At 38.5% G+C, this 21,693-nt stretch overlaps 1 protein-coding gene across 1 annotated transcript in view; it reads right to left on the bottom strand.

Annotated features, from left to right (window-relative positions):
- SOS2 (SOS Ras/Rho guanine nucleotide exchange factor 2) overlaps nt 1-21,693 on the bottom strand; it is a 99,697-nt gene that overhangs the window by 61,445 nt on the left and 16,559 nt on the right. The window contains exons 2-4 of the mRNA XM_060004596.1: nt 10,835-10,960; nt 7,829-7,960; nt 6,725-6,889 (exon numbers count right to left, since the gene is read on the bottom strand). Coding sequence (XP_059860579.1) covers nt 6,725-6,889; nt 7,829-7,960; nt 10,835-10,960 — 423 coding nt within the window. The remainder of the gene's footprint in view (nt 1-6,724; nt 6,890-7,828; nt 7,961-10,834; nt 10,961-21,693) is intronic.

Below are 21,693 nucleotides of genomic sequence, written 5' to 3'. Positions count from 1 at the left end.
TTCTTACTTCTCAAGCTCACTACTCTATTGAAACTGCTCTCACTAATGACCTTTGAATATCTTTTTGTTTTCTCTAGTTATTAACACAGCTGACCAGAACTTCTTAAAACTTTCTCTTCCCTTGGCTTCTCATACACCATTCGGTCAGTGAGGCCTCCTTCTCTACTACTCACCTTTTCCAACATCCACTGCAGGGTTCCATTTTTGGAACTGTTTTGGTCACACAACACCCAAAATCCCGAATGTAAATGCTATAGGAGTCAGGTAGATAATATCATGTTAATACATAAGAAGAGGTGATGGGGAATGTGGCAAACTAGAAGGTGCATGCACCTAAAGAAGAAAGGCACCGTTCAATGCCAACTATTCTGTCAGGCCTTTTCATTTTCTTTTCTCAAGAAGAGTCTGGAATATAGATTTTTATGAAGAATTTTCATATTTGTAAATATAAACAGACTGCAAATAATTCAAAATTTTAAGAAATAAACCTGGAGTCCTTATTCACTATCAGGCCACCAATCTGAAACATCTACTATACTTCCTCCTGAGTGAGCTCATCTTCTTAAACGATTTTCAGTTACTAGATAATAACTCCCTAAACATTTATCTCAGCATCTCTTTGGACCCTAGGCAAGTGTTACCAGAAGCTTGCTAGATATCTCTGTCTGACAAACCTATACATGTACACTCTACTCCAGAATCACTAATCACAGCATCATCTCCTTGGCTGTCATAGCTAGAAAACTTGTCACTACCCTAGACTTAACACGTCTCCAACTTCCACACCAAATCAGTCCCCAAATCCTGTTAACTCCAACTCAGAAACAGCTCTTAAATCTCATCAGTTCCTTCTATTCTCCTGTCTAGAATGTCTGCTCCTACTTCTCTTTCCTTCCAACCCTCACATTTATTCATCTGATAAATCCCTAGCCATTTTCATCACTTAGCTAAAATATAATTGTCTTTGTATAGCTTTTCCCAACTCTCCCTGAACTCTATCAAAATCTTTTCCATTGGCTTCAGTCCTCCATTAGCAATTCTCTCTCTTTTCTATATAAGCACCTAATTTATATTGACATTTCTAAGGATAAGAGCCATGATTTCATCTTAAAATCCACAGTATTTGATACACAGTAAATGCACAAAAGATACTTAAAGAGCATATATGTAGGGCTTCCCTGGTGGCGCAGTGGTTAAGAATCTGTCTGCCAATGCAGGAGACACGGGTTCGAGCTCTGGTCTGGGAAGACCCCACATGCCATGGAGCAACTAAGCCAGTGCGCCACAGCTACTGAGCCTGAGCGCCACAACTACTGAAGGCTGCGTGCCTAGAGCCCACGCTGTGCAACAAGAGAAGCCACCACAATGAGAAGCCCGTGCACCACAACAAAGAGGAGCCCCTGCTCGCCGCAACTAGAGAAAGCCCACACGCAGCAATGAAGACCCAATGCAGCCATAAATAAATATATATATATATATTAAAAAAAGAGCACATATGCATTTTATGTTTGTAAACTGTTAGACTTGTAATGAAAGGCTAAAGCCCAAGTGAGTTAAAGATCAGAATAAACATTAGGACAATAAAAGCATTTTTTTGGTCATGTTCCAAACAAGAATAATAAAGGAGAATTGGTTCTTGGAACAGATGGAGTAATATTACAACAAAAGAAAAAATACAGAAGAACTCAACTTCTATAACATCTGGGCTCACAGAAATAAACTTCTTCAGAGCAGCTCTGTGCTCTCTTACTCTCTCTTGCCTTTCTTAAACATGAATTTTCCTCTTAAGCATGTATGTTCTATTTTTCCAGTCTGAATATTATTTTCCTTAATAGTTACAAGTATATTAGGGGTTGAGCTCTAAAATTCCTTCCTATGACCATCTAACTATTCTCAGCAATCTTTGATGTGCCTGAATACATCATATAGTCAAATGCTGCTTTTATTTTTAAGTGTAGAAAAAAGGCTGGTTCTCAAGTTCTCTATCAAATTATACAACCTTGTCTAGGAAATTACACAGATTCCTAGAAAGCATTTATTTGTTATTTGTTTATTAAACAGATGGTTTGTGAGCTCTTGAAATAGTGATCACAGGAAATCAGTTTAGATTTACTAAGACCACACCATGTCACACTAATCTCATTAATCCATTCACATGACTAGTCCCACAAATAAAGTCATCTGTATCTTAGCTAAACCTAGGACAGTCTCTCATGACAAACTTGGAATCACAGTAGAAAAAGATGGGCAGGGGACTTCCCTGGTGATCCAGTGGTTACGACTCTGCACTCCCAATGCAGGGGGCCCGGGTTCAATCCCTGGTCAGGGAACTAGATCCAGCATGCCGCAACTAAGAGCCCGCAGGCGGCAACAAAGACCCAGCGTGCTGCAAGTAAGAACTGGCTCAGCCAAATAAATAAATGTTAAAGAAAAAGAAAGAAAAGAAAAGGATGGGCAAACTACAGCCCATAGGCCACAGTGAGCCCACTGCCCTTTATGTAAATAAAGTTTTACTAGAACGCAGCCCACACTCATTGGTTTATGGCTTCCTTTCTGCTACAAAGGCAAAGATGAGTAGTTCTAAGAAAGACGTATAGCCTACAAAGCCTAAAATATTCAGCCAGCCATCTGGTCCTTTACAGGTAAAGTTTGCTGACCCCTGAATTAGACAAAGAGGTAAAACAGTAACTGACGAAAAGGCCATAGTGAAAAAAAGTGGTCATTTATTAACCTGGAAGGATGCCTCTAATAACATACATGAGAAGTCTCATCTCTTAAACTTTTCCAATATTTTTAACAAATAATTCCAACTAAAACAAACTAAGTTTCTCAGACTGGCATATATTACAAAAAGCTGGTATGATATCTACAATGATGAGTGACAAAATTCGATTTTTATAGTATCTTGATATGCTAGAGCATAGTCTCAGTAACATTACGAAGTTTTATAGAGAAAAACTTGAGTTCAAATTTAGATGAAAAAAATATCAACAGCACAAGCTGTAAGAAATCAAAGATATAAGAGTATCTCATGTGGAAAGTCCCAGGGAGCTGAAACATCTGCAAATTCATTAAGCAAACAGAGTGATATGTGTGCCCAAAAAAGTTAATGCTGAAATTATAAAAGAACAGCATATAGAATAAAGGAGGTGAGCCTTTCATTGTACTCTGTGTTGGTCAGACCAAATCTAAACTGTTGTCTTTAGTTTTAGAAATCAGTGTAAGAGCAATGCAATAATGAGATCTGAAAATCATGTCACAAAAAGATTGGTTTTCAAAGTCTCAAAAGGTAAAAATTTAGTACATGGAAAAAAGCTTTAAATAACAGAATGACTTATTCTGAAAAACAGTTTGGTCTTATCTAATGTAGTCCAGAAAAGAGATTAGAATTAGTGAATGAAAGTTAATAGGAAATTCAGATGCAAACTATTGTACATAGTATGGATAAACAACAAGGTCATACTGTATAGCACAGGGAACTATTGATATATTCAATATCCTGTGATAAACCTGTGTGGATTGGTCTCTTGTAATTCTGAGACTGTGTAATTGTTTAGAATTTAACTACTTTCGCCTTTAAAAAGAGTCATGGAAAAGGTAACTGACTCAGATATGGAATAAAGTCTCTCCTTCCCACAGTCCCTCAATAATCCTGTACAAGGCCACTGTTTGAGGGCAGGGGGAGGGGAGGAATAGGGCAAATAAGGTAGGAATCCCTACCCGAGGGTGTGAGGAAAAGGTGAGGGGGCCCGCCTCAGCGTGCTAGCTCCTGAGAGGAGTAGGGAGGGTGTTTACTGGGGGTGGGGGGCGGGGGCTCACAACCTGGCACAAGACGTTAGAGATCATTCGGAGTAAAGAGACTATCCATAGGATAGGGCAGCTTGATTCACGGTGCTGGAGCCCTCGTGGATAAGAAGGGTATTTGCACGGGACGGTGGACCAGCAGCAGCAGTGGTGCAACATGGGATTGTCAGAACTTGAGTGGAGTATGGAGAATGTATACAGAGAAGAAGGGTTTCTATGCCAAAATAGGGTGCCTACACCAGTGGGGGGAGAGAGGCCTGCTGGGAGACTGGTCACATACAGAAGGATTGATCAAATAAATAAATGTATTAAGAAAAACAGGAGCCAGGTTTCTCACTATCAGATAAGGGAGTTACAAGTGTAAAAAGGGGAGGCTAAAATGAATCCTGTGGTGTTGAATGTGGATTGAAGAGATCTGTGAACTTATATAAAGAAAGATGAGAAATAAATATAAATGTGTATGTATATATGTATACACAAAAACACACACACACACACTCCCTAATTCTGCCCTCTAAGAGACCAGAGCAGTGACACTCCAATATCAATGAGCTCATCTAGCACGAAGATCTTGGTTTCTAAATACCATTCTCACTAAAAGGAACCAGGATTTTTTAGAAACCAACTAATTCCAGGCTTGAGCAGCAGGTAAAGAACAAGTTGAACCTGGAGCATCTTGTGTCAAAAGAATGTGTTCAAAGAATGATAGGGACAGAGAAGCCAAATTGAAGGAGTTCCCATTGGCCAAATCTGAGACAATCTGAATATTAAATAATGAAGTGACAGGTTATGTTCCACTGAATAAGAATCAATGAGTCCATATTAAAATAAACAAAATAAATAAATTTAACCTGTGATGAGGAACAAGATATTTACATAGCCTTAAAATATTCCACAAAATATTTATTAATTACAAAAGGGAAAGGAGTCCTTTAAAGTAGAGAAGCCTAGAGGATGAACCCTTAATCAAGTGATCAAAGTGACTATCACTAGTAATGGGATACAGTGAAATTGTATGTTGTGTAAGAAAATGCAATGAGAAGAACTCCTATGATATTCCTGCCACAGATCCATAACCTAAATCTTATCAAGAGAAAACATCAGAAAAAACTAAAGGAAGGGGCATTTTAAACATTAACAGGTATAATCCTTAAAAACGTCACGGTCATAAAAGTTAAGGAAGAATGAAGAACTGTTCCAGAATGAACAAGGAGAAAAAAGATGCATGACTACTAGACACAGCACGTGATTCTGAACTGGATCATTTTGCTCTAAAGGACATCACCGGGACAAGTGGCAAAACTTGAACGGGGTCTAAGGATTACATAATATAATGTATCCACATTCATTTCCTGGATTTTGATTGTCATACTGTGGTTATGCAGGAAAATGTTTTTGTTTGTAGGACACACTAAACTATGTTGGCAACCTACTCTCAAGGGGTTTAGGGTACAGGGGAGTATTTTTATTGTACATACAACTTTTCTAAAAGTCTGAGCTAGCAACAAAGTTAAAAAAACCATGTAATCATTTTTTCATTTTTTCAGAAGTCAAAATAGAAATAACAAGGAATTTCTACTATGAAATTTAAGTGAAAAATCATTTTTGGGACTACAGCATAGTACAATCACTCTCAATCATAACTGCACATCAGAATCACCTGTGATAGTTTCAAAAATTTTGAAAATTCTGATGCTTAGAGGCCCATCCCAGGCCAAGTAAATCAGCTCTGGGGGTGAATGCAGGCATCAGTATTCTCTACAAGCTTTCTGGTAATTCTGATGTGCAAAGTGGAGAACCACTGGCATGTGCCAGGTCCTGGGGTAATTCACCCTTAGAGGTCTAGTTCAGGTATCTTCTCTATGAAATGTTCCTGGTCCCCCCTATGCCAGAGTTACTCATTTTCTCCACCACCTTTGATTTATTTGTATAATAGTTTTAATTACATTGTGCTGCCATTATTTGGTTATAATACTTTTATTTCCCACTAAAATAAATTCCTTCTAACACAGGGATTGCTGATTTGTTCACTGCTGTATTTTCAATGCTCAGGACAGTGACTGACACATAAGAGGTACTCAAAAATGTTGATTTAAAAAGTAAGAAAAAAAGGAGGGAAAGTGGGAAGGGAAGAAAAGGAGGAGAGAGGAAAATAAAGAAATGACTCAATTTCTTTCCTCAGTAGCTTACAGCCAGGAAGAAGATAAGTAACAAAAAATTATCAAAAGGAAGTAACTCTGGCATGGCAAAGTCTTCTCTCTACCTGTGCCCCAATGACCCATGCTGTGAAATCAAAGCATGTTTTTCAAAATTACTTCTTAAACGTATCTGAATATTCTGTATTTATTCTCTTTCTTAAAATACAAAACTCAAACTACTTTTCTTAAACTGGTTTGAGGCTTTGGATGTTTTTTCCTGTAGGTAAAAAATTCTTGCTGGAAAAAAAGAGATTCTCATCCTGTCACATGCTAAAAAACCCGAAAATATCATTGTTAGTCTGTAAAGCCACCATTTTTCTGTCTTCCAACACCAGTCACTATAAAAATCACTAATATAATCATGTATTAAAAAACAAAGGTATAGGGCTTCCCTGGTGGCGCAGTGGTTGAAAGTCCACCTGCCGATGCGGGGGACATGGGTTTGTGCCCTGGTCCGGGAAGATCCCACACCCCGCAGAGCAGCTAGGCCCGTGAGCCATGGCCGCTGAGCCTGCGCGTCCGGAGCCTGTGCTCCGCAACGGGAGAGGCCACAGCAGTGAGAGGCCCGCATACCTCAAAAAAAAAAAAAATGTGTATATATATATATATATATATATATATATATATATATATATATATATATATATATATATAAAACAGAGGTATAAGTGACATATAGTCTCTATCATTCAGGTTAAGTTTAAATACCTTTTAACACTTACCTTATCTGCACACATTGACACTTTAATGTCCTGTTGGGATATTTCATAATGTCGGATATTAAAAACATAATTACCAGCCAATTTCAAAATATCAGCTGAGATATACTCTAGTACAGCCACAATATATAGGGACACATGGTAGTCCACTTTGTACCCTAAAACTTCCTGTGGAAAAAATAAACAATTTAATTCCAAAAAATGGCAGCACTGTCAAGTAGCAGTTAAGCACTTAAAAATTTTATTTAACATTCTTGCTTATAAAGAACTTTCTGTAAACCAAATATCTAAACTCAAAGGTACCACAGGATATAAAATGAGCTGTTGGCTCAGTATCAGGGTTTCTTTTTGTCTCTCTCTTTTTTTAAGAGACACGTAATCTAACAAATCTGCCTTCAGTATCAAACAAGAAGAGATGATTGATTCTAAGACAGAAATCTTGGACTGGACTTCCCTGAAAACCTCTTGATACATTATCTGAAACCCATCTGATAAGTATCTGCTATCTTCAAGGATCTTGCTTTAATTAATATCCCCAAATTACAATGGTTTCTACTAAGGGGAGGATGTGTGTGTGTGTGTGTGTGTGTGTTGGGTGGGGGGAGGGGGAGTCTTGAAATTGCTACCAAATAGTATTCAAATCCATGTACACCAATTATTTTCTACAGACTAAATAATATTCCCTAGACAACTTTTCTAACGTATAGAAAAATATCTGTGATAAATACAGATTTAAAAACAGTTCTGAACTCACAGGAGCTTTCACGTTATATATTTTATTAATCAACAAAAAGCTGGAAGTCAATCAGGGGTAGCCATCATTAGAAGATGCCACAAAGATGCATTATTTCTTATCATTAACCTTTAATATTATTTGAAAAGCAATATGATTTCATCAAAGCATACTTCTTTTTGTTTTTTACACATATTAAGAAACATATATATGCATGTATGTGTATAAATAAGTGTACACACACTCAAGTGCACATACACAATAAGACCATGCTATATAAATACACAAATACTATATAAAGTATTATTTGTTAAAAATAACCTCCCCAATGCTTTTTTGTGTCTGTTTTTTGTTTGTTTGCTTGTCTGTTCTACCTTCAATGAAGGATGGATTTTGTCCACAGGCAGTAAGAGAGGATTTCTTCGTTTTCGTTTCTCTATGGCAGACTGTGCATCAGCAATAGCCCATTTATCAATTGGATGAGGAAAGGTCTTTTGAACTCGTTCCTGTTCAGATCACAGCAGAACTACTGTTAATAGAAGTGCTCATAAACAGAAAATTCATACAAAATTAAACTTTATCATCATCCATAACACCAGCAGCTAATAGTAACATAGCATATTCTGATTCCTGCAATAAATGAAATTTTTTTGTTTAAAAAAAAAAAGATCAACATGCTATCAAGATTCTTCCACATAATTCCCATGGGTGAGGAAAAAGGTGAAGTTTAAACAGAAAGCTTTAAGTGTAAGCATAATTAAGATAAAATGGAAAAAGGAAAAAGTAATAATATTAGGGGAGATTAAAGCAAACATAAAATACTCTATCAGTGATTTTAAGGTCAAGGTTTCTAGGGTTAAAACTGTTTACCTAGCAGAAGTTAACTCATTATTAATAATTACTATGCAGTCTCTCTCCTGCTAATCTCAGAGCTTTATAGAGAAGAATTTTAAAAGAAGAAATATCATGTACCTCTTAAAGGATCAAGTGTGTGGCAGAGCTCAGAATGGTTTAAAGAAATATATCTCTTGGCAAAAACAATCCAAGCCTTTTACATTACTATTTTGTTCATCTAATCTTAAATGTAACCAGTAATTGGCATGAATAATGAGAAGTAATGATAACTGAATGAAACTCCAATTTAGCAGGATTTCCTATTTTTAAAATTATATTCTCAGCTTCTAACATATTTAGCTTCTGAAAAGTATACTTTTATTATATTTACTTATGTCCAATTCTTACAGCAGAGAACAGGGAAACAAATGCTTTAATTCCGAGAGTCCCTGAAAATCTTAATAGGTCTATTACTCCAAATTAAGATTATCCCTACACTGGAAGTTGTTGCCTTGTTATAGAAACAATCTTCAAAAGAAAGGTGATATAAACAGTATAATGCCAAAGTAACTTTTAAAAGCTATACTGACGGATATTTCTAAAAATCTAGAAATACTCCCATGTAACTGAGCCAAAACAAATATTTCAGCTCTGAATTACACACGATCTTTTAGAGGTATATGTATGTATATATATACTTTTAATCAATGAGTAAAATGTTTATTCTATACTAGTCCTTTATTGAGGTAATATTTATATGCAGTAAAATGTACAGATCTGGGCTTCCCTGGTGGCGCAGTGGTTGGGAGTCCGCCTGCCGATGCAGGGAACATGGGTTCGTGCCCCGGTCCGGGAAGATCCCACATGCCGCGGAGCGGCTGGGCCCGTGAGCCATGGCCGCTGAGCCTGCGTGTCCGGAGCCTGTGCTCCGCACGGGAGAGGCCACAACAGTGAGAGGCCCGTGTACCACAAAAAAAAAAAAAAAAAAAATGTACAGATCTTAAGTGTACCATTGAATGAGTTTTGAAAAATGCTTACATCTGTATAACCATCACCCTAATCAAGATTACAGAAAATTTCTATCATCTTAATCTCACCCTTCATAGGCAGCCACCATCCTGATTTCTATCACCATTACTTTTAGCTATTTCTGATTTTTATGTAACTGGAATCATATAATACATACTCTCTGGGGTATGTCTCATTTTGCTCTATATAATATCTGTGGATTGTAGCTATGTTATTGCGTATACCAATAGTGCATTCTTTCAGTTTACAATACTACTAAGTAGTATTCCATTTTATGAATCTATCACAATTTGTTTTCCCATTCTCTTGTAGATGGAAACTTTAGTTGTTTCTGATTTTTGCCTATTATGAATAAAACTGCTTGGCTATTCATGTATAAGTCTCTTTGTGAAGATATATTTCCATTTCTCTAGGGTTGAATACCCAGGGGTAAAACTGCTGGGTCATAGGCTAGATATATATTTAACTATAAGAAACTGCAAAACAATTTTCCAAAGTACTTTTGCCGTTTTATACTCCCACTAGCAATGTATAAGAGTTCTAGTTGCTCTACATCTCATCAATATTCCATGTTATCAGTCTTTAATTTTATCCCTTTTAGTGGGTGTGAAATAGTATCTCATCGTAGTTTTTTTTTTTTTTTTTTTTTTTTTTTTTTGCGGTATGCGGGCCTCTCACTGTTGTGGCCTCTCCCGTTGCGGAGCACAGGCTCCGGACGCGCAGGCTCAGCGGCCATGGCTCACCGGCCCAGCCGCTCCGCGGCATGTGGGATCTTCCCGGACCGGGGCACGAACCCGTGTCCCCTGCATCGGCAGGCGGACTCTCAACCACTGCGCCACCAGGGAAGCCCTCATCGTAGTTTTAATCTCTATTTCCCTGATGAATTATGAGCTTGAGTACCTTTTCATATGCTTATTGGCCATAAGTATATCTTCTTTTATGAAGTATCTGTTCAAGATTTTTGCCCACTTGGGTGAGCAGGGTATCTTTTTATTACTGACTTGTAGGAGTTTTTGTTTGTTTGTTTGTTTGTTTTAACATATTCTGGATACAAGCCTTACCTTACAATTCCTTTGTAAGGAATACATATTGAAACATTTTCTCCTAGTCTGTGACTTATACCTTTTGTATTTTCACATCAATTTTATTCTTTGATATTTACAGTGTTTTGAGTCCTCTGCAAAAAAACATTTAACACCAGCTTATAAAGATATTCTCCCGCATTTTCTTCTAGAAACTTTATAGTTTCAGCATTTATGTTTAAGACTATGATATATCTTGAACTAATTTTTGTGTGAGATAGGTTTCAAGGGTTTTTCCCACCATAAATTTATCCAGTTGTTTTAGCACTTTTTTTGCTGAAAAACTTCCCTTTCAGAATGAACTGACCATATATCTCCTATTATGATTTCAATGGTTTTACCTTCCATAATAATTTAGAATGATATAGATTTAGATATAAAAATTAATTTGTACAGTGGTTCAATGACTTTTTGAAATAACAAAATAATTTTTACCTCCACATCTTGAACAGTCCTTGGTTGGGCCATGCATAATTTATTAAGCAGCTGAAAAATCAGCTCTTCAATATAATAGAGAGACTCTTCATTAGCTGAGAGATTGGGATGTACTTGCTCCTGAACCTTTAAAAAAAAAAAGTTCTCAATTTAAGTACAGGCAAAATGATATTTATTAAACAAAAGTCAGAGAATCTTATATATAATTTATAGTATTTTACCAGAATGGTTACTCAAATACAGATATAAAACAAAAAATGAAGAAAAACTGTATTTGTTGGTCTCTGTAAACTTTTCTTAACTCAGAGTAGTGGTTCTTAATCTTTTCCAGACTCTGAAAATCAGCTGAAAGCCACTGGCCCCTCATCCTTACCACCAAAAAAGCATATGCACATAAAATATTCTACACAATTTCAAAGGAAGCATGGATACCCTGAAGTTAATTACTAAACCTACTATGTACCAAGGTCCCAACCAGGGAAGATATCAATCACTCTCACAAAAGTCGTGAGGCTGCTAAATTTCTGTGGTAAGAGGAGAGGCAGCCATCTGTGATAACTTACGTGATAACCTGTACATGGTTTGGGTTTTGCCCTTCCTGTGACAATTATAATCCTAATGGCTTCTCTCCCCTTTGAGTAGAGCTACTGCAGTGCCTCAGTGGCTTGCCTACATGCGTCAGTGGATTACATGTGACAGTGAAGCTCAGGTGCTGGGGGTGGGGTGGAGGAAGCTGTCGGCTGCGTGTAGGCCAGTGGTGGAGCTGCAGGCACAATCTGCCCTGTCCCTGCTTCCCCACAGAGGTCGGGCAGAGGTGCCCTGCTCCAAGCTGCGTTTTCCCTTCCCCAGAAACAATGCCATTCTTGCTCCCATTCCTACACATCCCCATCTGGCTCAGGTGAAAGCCATGCCACTGTTTACAGAAAAAAAGTTCAGATGCTTTTGGCCACTGGTCTTGAATCTGCCCTCTCTTTCCAGTGATGAGATCCCACTCCAGAGGCATTTTCTGAGAAAGGTGGTTGGGGCTGGTGGCTATCACTGAAAAGTGACGCCAGTGCTGTACCGCCTAAGTGAGTCAGATGCTGCTCTGCAGGCTGGGCATGGTATCAACCAACCTCACTCTCCCAGGTAAGCAAGGCGCAGGACCCTCTTCACTTGGCCTGCCGACTCCATTACAAAACTGTTTTCCTACAGTTCAAAAGCAAGCCACCCCCACCCCTTGTCCTGGTCCAAAGGGCAGAGCATTTTAGTGAGATCTACTTTGTACATCCCTAGCAACAGTTAAGTCCCTGACATTGGGGCCAAATTCTTATTGTGAGACATACATACTCATCCGGCCTTCCCCAACTGTTCCTCCCAAATTTACTTTTGCTTCAGATCTGGGCCGGGTACCAAATAGAAGACTTTTTGATCATCAGCTACTGCTTGAAGCCTGTTTTCTACAAGGACTCCAAAGGCTGAAGTCTCCCAGGGCACAACATGAGGACAAATTTCTCATCAGATAAATGTGGCCTCAAGGAGCTTTCCTTTGTTAGTGTCTTCCTCAGACCATGTTTTCCCATTATATTCCTCTGACCCCCTTTTCAGTCAACAGGTGAAGTTCTCCCAGCCCACAGAGGCAGTAACATCATCTTTTGCATCTCCTCCTCTCCTCTGGCCATCTTGGGAAGCAAAATATTATCTTTTAGCCCAGGCTTCACAGCCACTCTTCGTGGGCAGCCCCCATCTGGACTCCAGACCCTGGCCTAGGTGAAGTCAGAGGCTTTCTGACAGATTTCTGAATGGATATTACAGGGATGGAAGGGCTCCCCAACCTGCTGCAGGGAATAGCCTGAGAAGACATGTGTTTGGAATCTTAATATTTTGGCACATGGCTATGTCCATTTTAAGATCTCTGGTGGGTCTGAGATATTTAGGTGTGGGTTAAAGGGACAAGGAGTCTTTTTCTTAGCTAAAGTTTTCAAATACTGTTTTGAATAGTGACAGCTACTCTTTATTGCCAGCCCTTCTGGGCATCTCACCGCCACACCATCTTCTCTAGTGTTAACAGGATCTCTGGTCTTAGAAGCCTGCCTTCAATTCCGAGCTATCCCAAGTAAGTGACTGGCCTTGGTATTGGCTGCAACCTTCTATTAGAACCACACAGGTTCCACCCTCACCTGGCCAGCCTGGTTACTTGGGCCAGTAGGTGCAAGTGACCCTTCCAAGGAACAGGTGTTGATGACTTCAGCATTCAGGGACCCTTTGTGTTCCCCCTTACCTAGAACCCTTAGACTACTCCTATTCTCTTCTCCCTGGAAGCCTCTTTCCAAGAGCCCTATTTTTTAGAGCTGAACTGCACAGATTATAGCTGCTATCATACTTAGTCAAGGAAGAGAGAAAGAAGGCCCTCAGGCACGAACTTTCAACTTCTCTCAAGCCAAACCAGTTTAAAATGAAAACTCTAGCAGAAGGAACTGGATTTCCATTTTCTCATGTCTACCTGTCTTCCCCCTATACTCTAAAGTTACCTGTTTCTAGCAAAATAGAAGGGAAGGAGATGCATGCCTAGCAATACTTCCCCCTCCTCCCCCATGCCCTTCTTTGAAGGCCTCAGCTCGGCTGTTCAGGCCACATCTCTCCTCCCCAAGCTCTTCTCGCTCAGCTTGGTGTCCAGCATCCTGAATATTCCTCAGCAGATTCATCTTGTGGGCTCAGATTCTGGGCTCTCAGTTGAAGGCAAGGAGCCAGATTCTCCGGCTCCCTGCAGGCACCGCAGGGACACTTAGGGAGAGGAGGCTGGCTGGGGGCCTAGGAATGTATGTGCCTGTCTGCCTCCCTGGCAGGCTGGTGAAGGGTGCAAGCCTCAGCTTACTGAACCACAGGAAAGGCTCACAACTAGTAGCAGTATCTTCCAGGTAGGGCTATCCTGGAAATAAGTGCGTGTGAGATGGAGAAATTGCTCAGAGTAGGTTTTTTCCACAGCTGTTGTAGGATTGCACATTTTAGACCAATCTTGTCCAGTATTTTTCCTGTCTTATCTTTTGTATTTTTTTTGTTAAGCCAACAAGTCAAGAATTTGGCCCTACGGGGGGATTCATGTGGTAGGCAATAACTGCTCTTTGGTCAAGGCCTTCATAAAGGATTCGTTCATCCCATTGTCTGTTCCCTAGCCCCACACCTAGGTGAAGACCATGGGGAGGGAAGAATTTTGAGGTCAGTACAAACCAAGTAAGTCTGTAAATTAAAGCTGTTAGTTTTCCTCTGGGAGGGCATTTTGCATCAGGCCTGGGCTATGTGCAGAATCAAACCTGGCTGTAAGTTAGGATAGGCACCATTTGGGCTTCCCTGGTGGTGCAGTGGTTAGGAATCCGCCTGCCAATGCAGGGGACACGGATTCGAGCCCTGGTCAGGGAAGACCCCACATGCTGTGGAGCAACTAAGCCTGTGCACCACAACTACTGAGCCCACGTGCCACAACTACTGAAACCCACGTGCCTAGAGCCCGTGTTCCACAACAAGAAGCCCCTGCAATGAGAAGTCCGCGCACTTGCAACGAAGAGTAGCCCCTACTCACCGCAACTAGAGAAAGCCGCACACAGCAATGAAGAACCAAAGCAGCCAAAAATAAATTTAAAAAAAAAGAATAGGCACCATTAAATTTGGGGTCCAGAACACTGGGAGAAAGGATTGTGGAGTATGTCATAAAGGTCTTCAGTGCGTCTGGGCCCACCTCACTACTCTGGGCCAGCCTGACTGCCAATGTCCACATTAGCACACACTTGAACCCCTCTGCTGAACTCTAGCCCTGCTCCCCTATGTAGGTCAGAGGTTTGGCCTCTGGGTTTGGGAAGAGAAAACTGCCATGCCAAGAACCCTCAGGCCCTGGAGTTGGGTACTGGCTCTTTTAGCCAGCTTTTGTGGGAACTGTCTTTGATTGAACCACTAAAGAAGCAAAGGGGGTATGTATGAGGTTCCAGCTACCCAAGACAGACCAGATATCCCTCAAAAACAGCTTGGGTTCCTAGCTACAGACTCTACGAAAGTGAATCAAACCTTTTTCCTCACATTTTTCTTTCCAAATTTATTTGCTTTTAAGAACTATAAACTTCTGGCTATTGTTTTTCTTGTTCTCGGGGCCCCTGGGTAGGCAGACACAGCTTGATGATTTCAGAGCAGATATAGGCCAAGAAACCAAGGCATTGAGTGCTGAGTCCAGACAAATGATACTTATATACACATCCAAATTTGAAGAGAAAATGTGTTTCTTTAGGTTTCAAACACTGTAATAGATATAAAGCAAAAATAAAAACCTGCTGTAAAGTTAATAAATAAATAAAATAAACCTACTAGAAGTCTATGAACCCTAGCAACAGAGGTAGCCCTGAATAATCATACTACTTTACATGTTACAGAGGTGCTCTATGAAGTAGGTGCTAGTCAGATTTCTTTTACAATGGTATATGCTGCTTTCTGTTGCCACACAGCTGTGCTGAGCCTCTTTTGTTGTTAAATTTCTTTTTTTTTTTTTTTGGCCTTACCGCATAGCATGCGGGATCCTAGCACCCCACCAGGGATCAAACCTGCACCCCCTGCAGTGGAAGCACGGAGTCTTAACCACTGGACTGCCAGGGAAGTCCCTGTTGTTAAATTTCTTAAAATTAGAATCTAGTAATCTGTCCTAAAAAATAATCCAGTCAAACTGAATATGAGGAAAAAGAAGGTAAAAAATAGTGCCTAGCGTTATGGTAGGTGTCATGTAAATATCTGCTGAAAGAATGATTAAGAGAAAAGTATTGTTCTAATGCATGGGATTAGGAGGATATGAATGCCACTGACATAATAAGAAAAAAATTTAAATAGTCTCATAGTTATTTTGGAAAACTGATGCGGTAGTTAAAAATCTTCCCACAGGGCTTCCCTGGTGGCGCAGTGGTTGAGAGTCCGCCTGCTGATGCAGGGGACACGGGTTCGTGCCCCAGTCCGGGAAGATCCCACATGCCGCAGAGCGGCTGGGCCCGTGAGCCATGGCCGCTGAGCCTGCGCGTCCGGAGGCTGTGCTCCGCAACGGGAGAGGCCACAACAGTGAGAGGCCCGCATACAGCAAAAAAAAAAAAAAAAAAAAAAAAATCTTCCCACAAAGAAAAGAGCATTAAGTTGACCACTTCATTTAAATTCTCAAAATTTAGCATAAAATTGTTCATTATAGCCTCTTGCATTTTTAAGTTCATAGAAACTTCAGTGAATTCTTTTCTTTCATTAATATCAGTTATTTGTGTGTCCATTCTTTTCTTGATCAGTCTCTCTGGGGTTTATCAATTTTATTAATCTTTTCAAGAACCAACTTTTGGCTTTGTTGATGCTCTCCATTTTATGTTTGTTTTATATTTCATTTATATGTTTCATCTCCATTTTTTCTTCTGCTATTTATTCTTTTTTTCTGACTTCTTGGTATGGATACTTATTTTCAACCTTTCTTCTTTTGCAATATGTATATTTTGTCTAAGAACTACTTTTGTAAAAAACCCACAGATTTTTATATGGAATATTTTTGCAGTCATCCATTTCAAAATAACTTTTAATTTCCATTATGGTATCTTCTTTAACTTTTAGAATTTAAGTATACTTAAATACTTTAAGTATACTTCTTAATTTCTAAACACAGGGTTTTTTTTTTCACGTTATCTTTTTTATCAATTTCTAGAATAATCCCACTGTGGTCAGAAAAAATACTTTCTATGATTTCAATTTTTTTGAAATATGTTAAGACTTGCTTTTATAGCTCATTGCATGGCCTTAGATGGCTTCACTGACAAACTCATCAAACATTCAAGGAAGAAATGCAACAATCTTAAATTAAGCAAGCTTTCTTGAAAAATAGTAAAAGAATAAGTAGACTTCTCAAGTTATTTTGAGGCTAGCCTTGATATAAAAACTCAAAAAGATGAAAAGTACAGCTCGTTTTCACTCATGAACCTAGAAACAAAAGCCTAAATAAACTATTAGCTAACTTAATTCTGTAATATATTAAAAAAAATTATACAACATGACCAAGCTGGATTTATCCTAGGAATGTTAAGTTGGCTTAATGTTGGAAAATCAAGCAAAGTAATTCACCATGTTAACAGATTAAATAAAAGAGAAAAATAATATGATCTTAAACAGATGTAGAAAAAGCACATAAAATTTTGAATATTCATTCATAATCAAATCTCTTAATGAACTTCCTGAATTTGGTAAAAGATATCTACAAAAATCTACAAGAAACATCATAGTTAATGGTAAAACATTGAAAGCTTTCCTTTTGAGATTAGGAAAAAGGCAAAGATACTAGCTATTATGATTTCTATTCCACATTGTACTGGAGGTCCTGGTCAGTGAAGTACAGCAAGAAAAATGAAAGTATAAGAATCAGAAAAGAAGAAACAAATCTGCAGATGATTTGATTGCCCACTGTGATAGTTAATTTGATGTGTCAACTTCTGGGCCACCAGGTACCCAGATATTTGGTTAAATATTATTTCTGAGGGTGTCTCTGAGGGCGTTTGTGGATGAGATTAACATTTGAACTGGTAGACTGGGTAAAGCAGATTGCGCTCCCCAGAGTGGCTGGACCTCATGCAATCCACTGAAGGCCTGAATAGTAGAAAAGGCTGGGTAAGAAAGAATTCTCTCTCTCTGCCTGACAGGTTTTCAGTCTTCTTTTGCTTTTGGACTAGAACTTGGACTAGAATTACACCATCAGTTCTCCTGGGTCTCCAGCTTACTGACTGCAGATCTGCACTTCTCTGTCTCTATAAGAGTGTGTGTGTGTGTGTGTGTGTGTGTGTGTGTGTGTGTGTGTGTATTTCTGTTTCTTTAAAGATCCCAGACTAATACACCCATGAAGGAAAATAAAAATATGGTACACATAAATTATTTCAAATCATAAAAATAAAATGTTATTTCTGTGTAACAGCAACAAAGTTAGAAAATAAATTTTTAAAATAACATCACTTACAATAGAATAAACATTATAACATGTATCTTGGAATAAATCTTAGATAAGAAGTACAAGACTCCTAGGGAGAAAAACCAGACTATGAGAAAAATTAAAGATCTAAATAAATGAAATAAAATACCATGTTCATGAATTATCAGACTTAATATTGTAAATATATCAATTCTCCTCAAACTGATCCATGGAGTTAATAAAATCACAGTCAAAACCAAAGAGTATGTTTGGTTAAAATTGAAAAGATAATTTCAAAACTTATATAGAAATACAAAAAGCTAAGAAATCAGTCATATACTCTTAAAGAAATATAAGTGCTTGCTCCAATTATTATTGGAATTTATTACAAAGCTACAGTATTTAATAATGTGATACTGATATAATGACAGACAAACAGATGAAAAGAACAGAACAGAGAGTACAGAAACAAGCCCACAGATATACAGACCCTTGATGTACAACAAAGGTGGCATTATGGGCAGGGGGAGGATTGTTGAGGGACACTGGGGCAAGTCGATGAATAGTGAACAACTGGATACCCATATGGAGAAGAATGAAATCAACTCCTATTCACACTCGATACAAAAATCAATTTTAGTTGATTTTAGACCTATTAAATAAATAGCCGTAATAAAGTTCTGATAATATAAAACAAGATAATAGATAATTATCTTCATGACCTCAGGGCAGAAAAGGATTTACTAAACAGAACACAAAAATTACTACCCAAAGTGTGATAATACCAAGTGTTGTTGATTATGTAGAAAAATGGGAACTCTCACACACTACCAATGGCGTGCAAAATGGCTCTATCACTTTGGAAAACTTTGCCATCAACTACTAAAGTTCAAGATAGGCATACCCTATGATCCAGTAATTCTACTACTCAATATTTTATATCCTTTAAAACTCTACAGTCCAATACAGTAGACACCAGCCTCATGTGGCTACTGAGCACATGAAATGTAGTTCTACTGAACTGGAGATGGGCTATAAGAGTAAAATGCATACCAGACATCAAAGATCTAGCACACACAAAAAATGTCAAATATCTCAATAATTTTTATGTTGACTATATGCTGAAATGATTAGATTTATTGGGTTAAATACGTTATTTAAATCAATTCCATCTGTGTCTTCGTATATATTTAATGTGGTTATGAGAAAAGTTTAAATTACATATGTGGTTAATATTATATTCCAATTGGACAGCACTGCTCTAGAGCAATAAGCACAAACGTTTACCAGAAGACATGTACAAGAAGGCTCATAAAAAACATTATTGGTGGACTTCACTCGTGGTGCAGTGGTTACGAATCCGCCTGCCGGGCTTCCCTGGTGGCGCAGTGGTTGAGAGTCCGCCTGCCGATGCCACAATGAGAAGCCCGCACATCACAACGAAGAGTAGCCCCCCGCTCGCCCCAACTAGAGAAAGCCTACAAATTGGAAGGAATTGAGAAGGAATAAAATTGGAAAAGAAGAAATAAAATCATCGCTATTTGCTGATGACATGATACTATACATAGAAAATCCTAAAGATGCCACCAGAAAACTACTAGAAGTATTAAGTGAATTTGGTTAAGGTTGCAGGATACAAAACTAATGCACAGAAATCTCTGGCATTCCTATACACCAACAACGAAAAATCATAAAGAGAAATTAAGGAAACACTCCCATTTACCACTGCAACAAAAAGAATAAAATACCTAGGAATAAACCTGCCTAAACAGGCAAAAGACTTGTACTCAGAAAACTATAAAACACTGATGAAAGGAATCAAAGATGACACAAACAGATGGAGAAATATATCATGTTCTTAGATTGGAAGAATCAATATTGTGAAAATGACTATACTACCCAAAGCAATCTACAGATTCAATGCAATCCCTATCAAACTACCAATGGCATTCTTCACAGAATTAGAACAAAGAAATCTTACAATTCGTATGGAAACACAAAAGACCCCAACTAGCCAAAGCAATCTTGAGAAAGAAAAACAGAGTTGGAGGAATCAGGCGCCCCAACTTCAAACTATACCACAAAGCTACAGTAATCAAGACAGTATGGTACTGGCACAAAACCAAAAATATAGATCAATGGTACAGGACAGAATGCCCAGAGATAAACCCACGCACATATGGGCACCTAATTTACGACAAAGGAGGCAAGAACATACAATGAAGAAAAGACAGCCTCTTCAATAAGTGGTGCTGGGAAAACTGGAGAGCTACATGTAAAAGAATGAAATTAGAACACTACCTAATACCATACACAAAAATAAACTCAAAATGGATTAAAGACTTAAATGTAAGACCAAACACTACAAAACTTTTAGAGGAAAACATAGGAAAAACATTCTTTGACATAAATCACAGCAAGATCTTTTTTGATCCACCTCCTAGAGTAACAGAAATAAAAACAAATGGGACTTAATTAAACTTAAAAGCTTTTGCACAGCAAAGAAAACCATAAACAAGACAAAAATACAACCATCAGAATGGGAGAAAATATTTGCAAATGAAACAGACAAAGGAGTAATCTCCAAAATATACAAACAGCTCATGGAGCTCAATATCAAAAAAACCCGAACAATCCAGTTAAAAAATGGGCAGAAGACCTAAACAGCCATTTCACCAAGGAAGACACACATATGGCCAAGAGGCACATGAAAAGATGCTCAACATCACTAATTATTAGAGAAATGTAAATCAAAACTGCAATGAGGTATCACCTCACACCGGTCAGAATGGCCATTATCAAAAAAATTAGAAACAATAAATGCTGGAAAGGGTGTGTTGAAAAGGAAACTCTCCGACACTGTTGGTGGGAATGTAAATTGATACAACCACTATGGAAAACAGTATGGAGGTTCCTTAAAAAACTAAAAATAGAACTACCATATGACCCAGCAATCCCACTACTGGGCATATACCCTGAGAAAACCATAATTCAAAAAGAGACATGCACCACAATGTTCACTGCAGCACTATTTACAATAGCCAGGACATGGAAGCAACCTAAGTGTCCATCTACAGATGAATGGATAAAGAAGATGTGGCACATATATAAAATGTAATATTACTCAGCCATAAAAAGAAATGAAACTGAGGTATTTGTAGTGAGGTGGATGGACCTAGAGTCTGTCATACAGAGTGAAGTAAGTCAGAAAGAGAAAAACAAATACCGTATGCTGACACATATATATGGAACCTTAAAAAAAAAAAATGGTACTGATGAACCTAGTTGCAGGGCAGGAATAAAGAGGCAGACATAGAGAATGGACTTGATGACATGGGGAGGGAGCACGAAGCTGGGGCGAAGTGAGAGTAGCATCGACATATATACACTACCGAATGTACAACAGTTGGCTGGTGGGAAGCAGCAGCATAGCACAGGGAGATCGGTTTGGTGCTTTGCGATGACCTAGAAGGGTGGGATAGGGAGGACAGGAGGGAGGCTCAAGAGGGAGGGGACATGGGGACATGTGTATGCATATGGCTGATTTGCTTTGCTGTGCAACAGAAACTAACACGGTATTGTGAAGCAATTATACTCCAATAAAGATGTATTAAAAAAAAAAAAGAACTACAGTGGTGACAGTTCTGGAAAAAAAACAAAGGAACCAATACAGAAGAAAAGCCAAAGGAATGCCCAGGATGAAGTAAGGGAAAATTATAAGATGAGAGCTATACAACAGGCATAAAGGTCACCAGTCTGATAAGAGCAGATCAGAAGGCTCTAAGAGAAGCTATCTCAAGAAGATGAAATTATCAGAGTAACTGATGGATCTAAAACTCTTGAGAGGATATTTAAACAACTGGTAGAGAGTTTGAGCTTAAATTAATAAATACACAGAAAATACACAAACAAGAAAACAAGACAATTA

The sequence above is a fragment of the Delphinus delphis genome, chromosome 2, assembly GCF_949987515.2.
Source record: "Delphinus delphis chromosome 2, mDelDel1.2, whole genome shotgun sequence".
Taxonomy (NCBI): Eukaryota; Metazoa; Chordata; class Mammalia; order Artiodactyla; family Delphinidae; genus Delphinus; species Delphinus delphis.
This window is presented reverse-complemented; position numbering and strand designations above follow the sequence as displayed.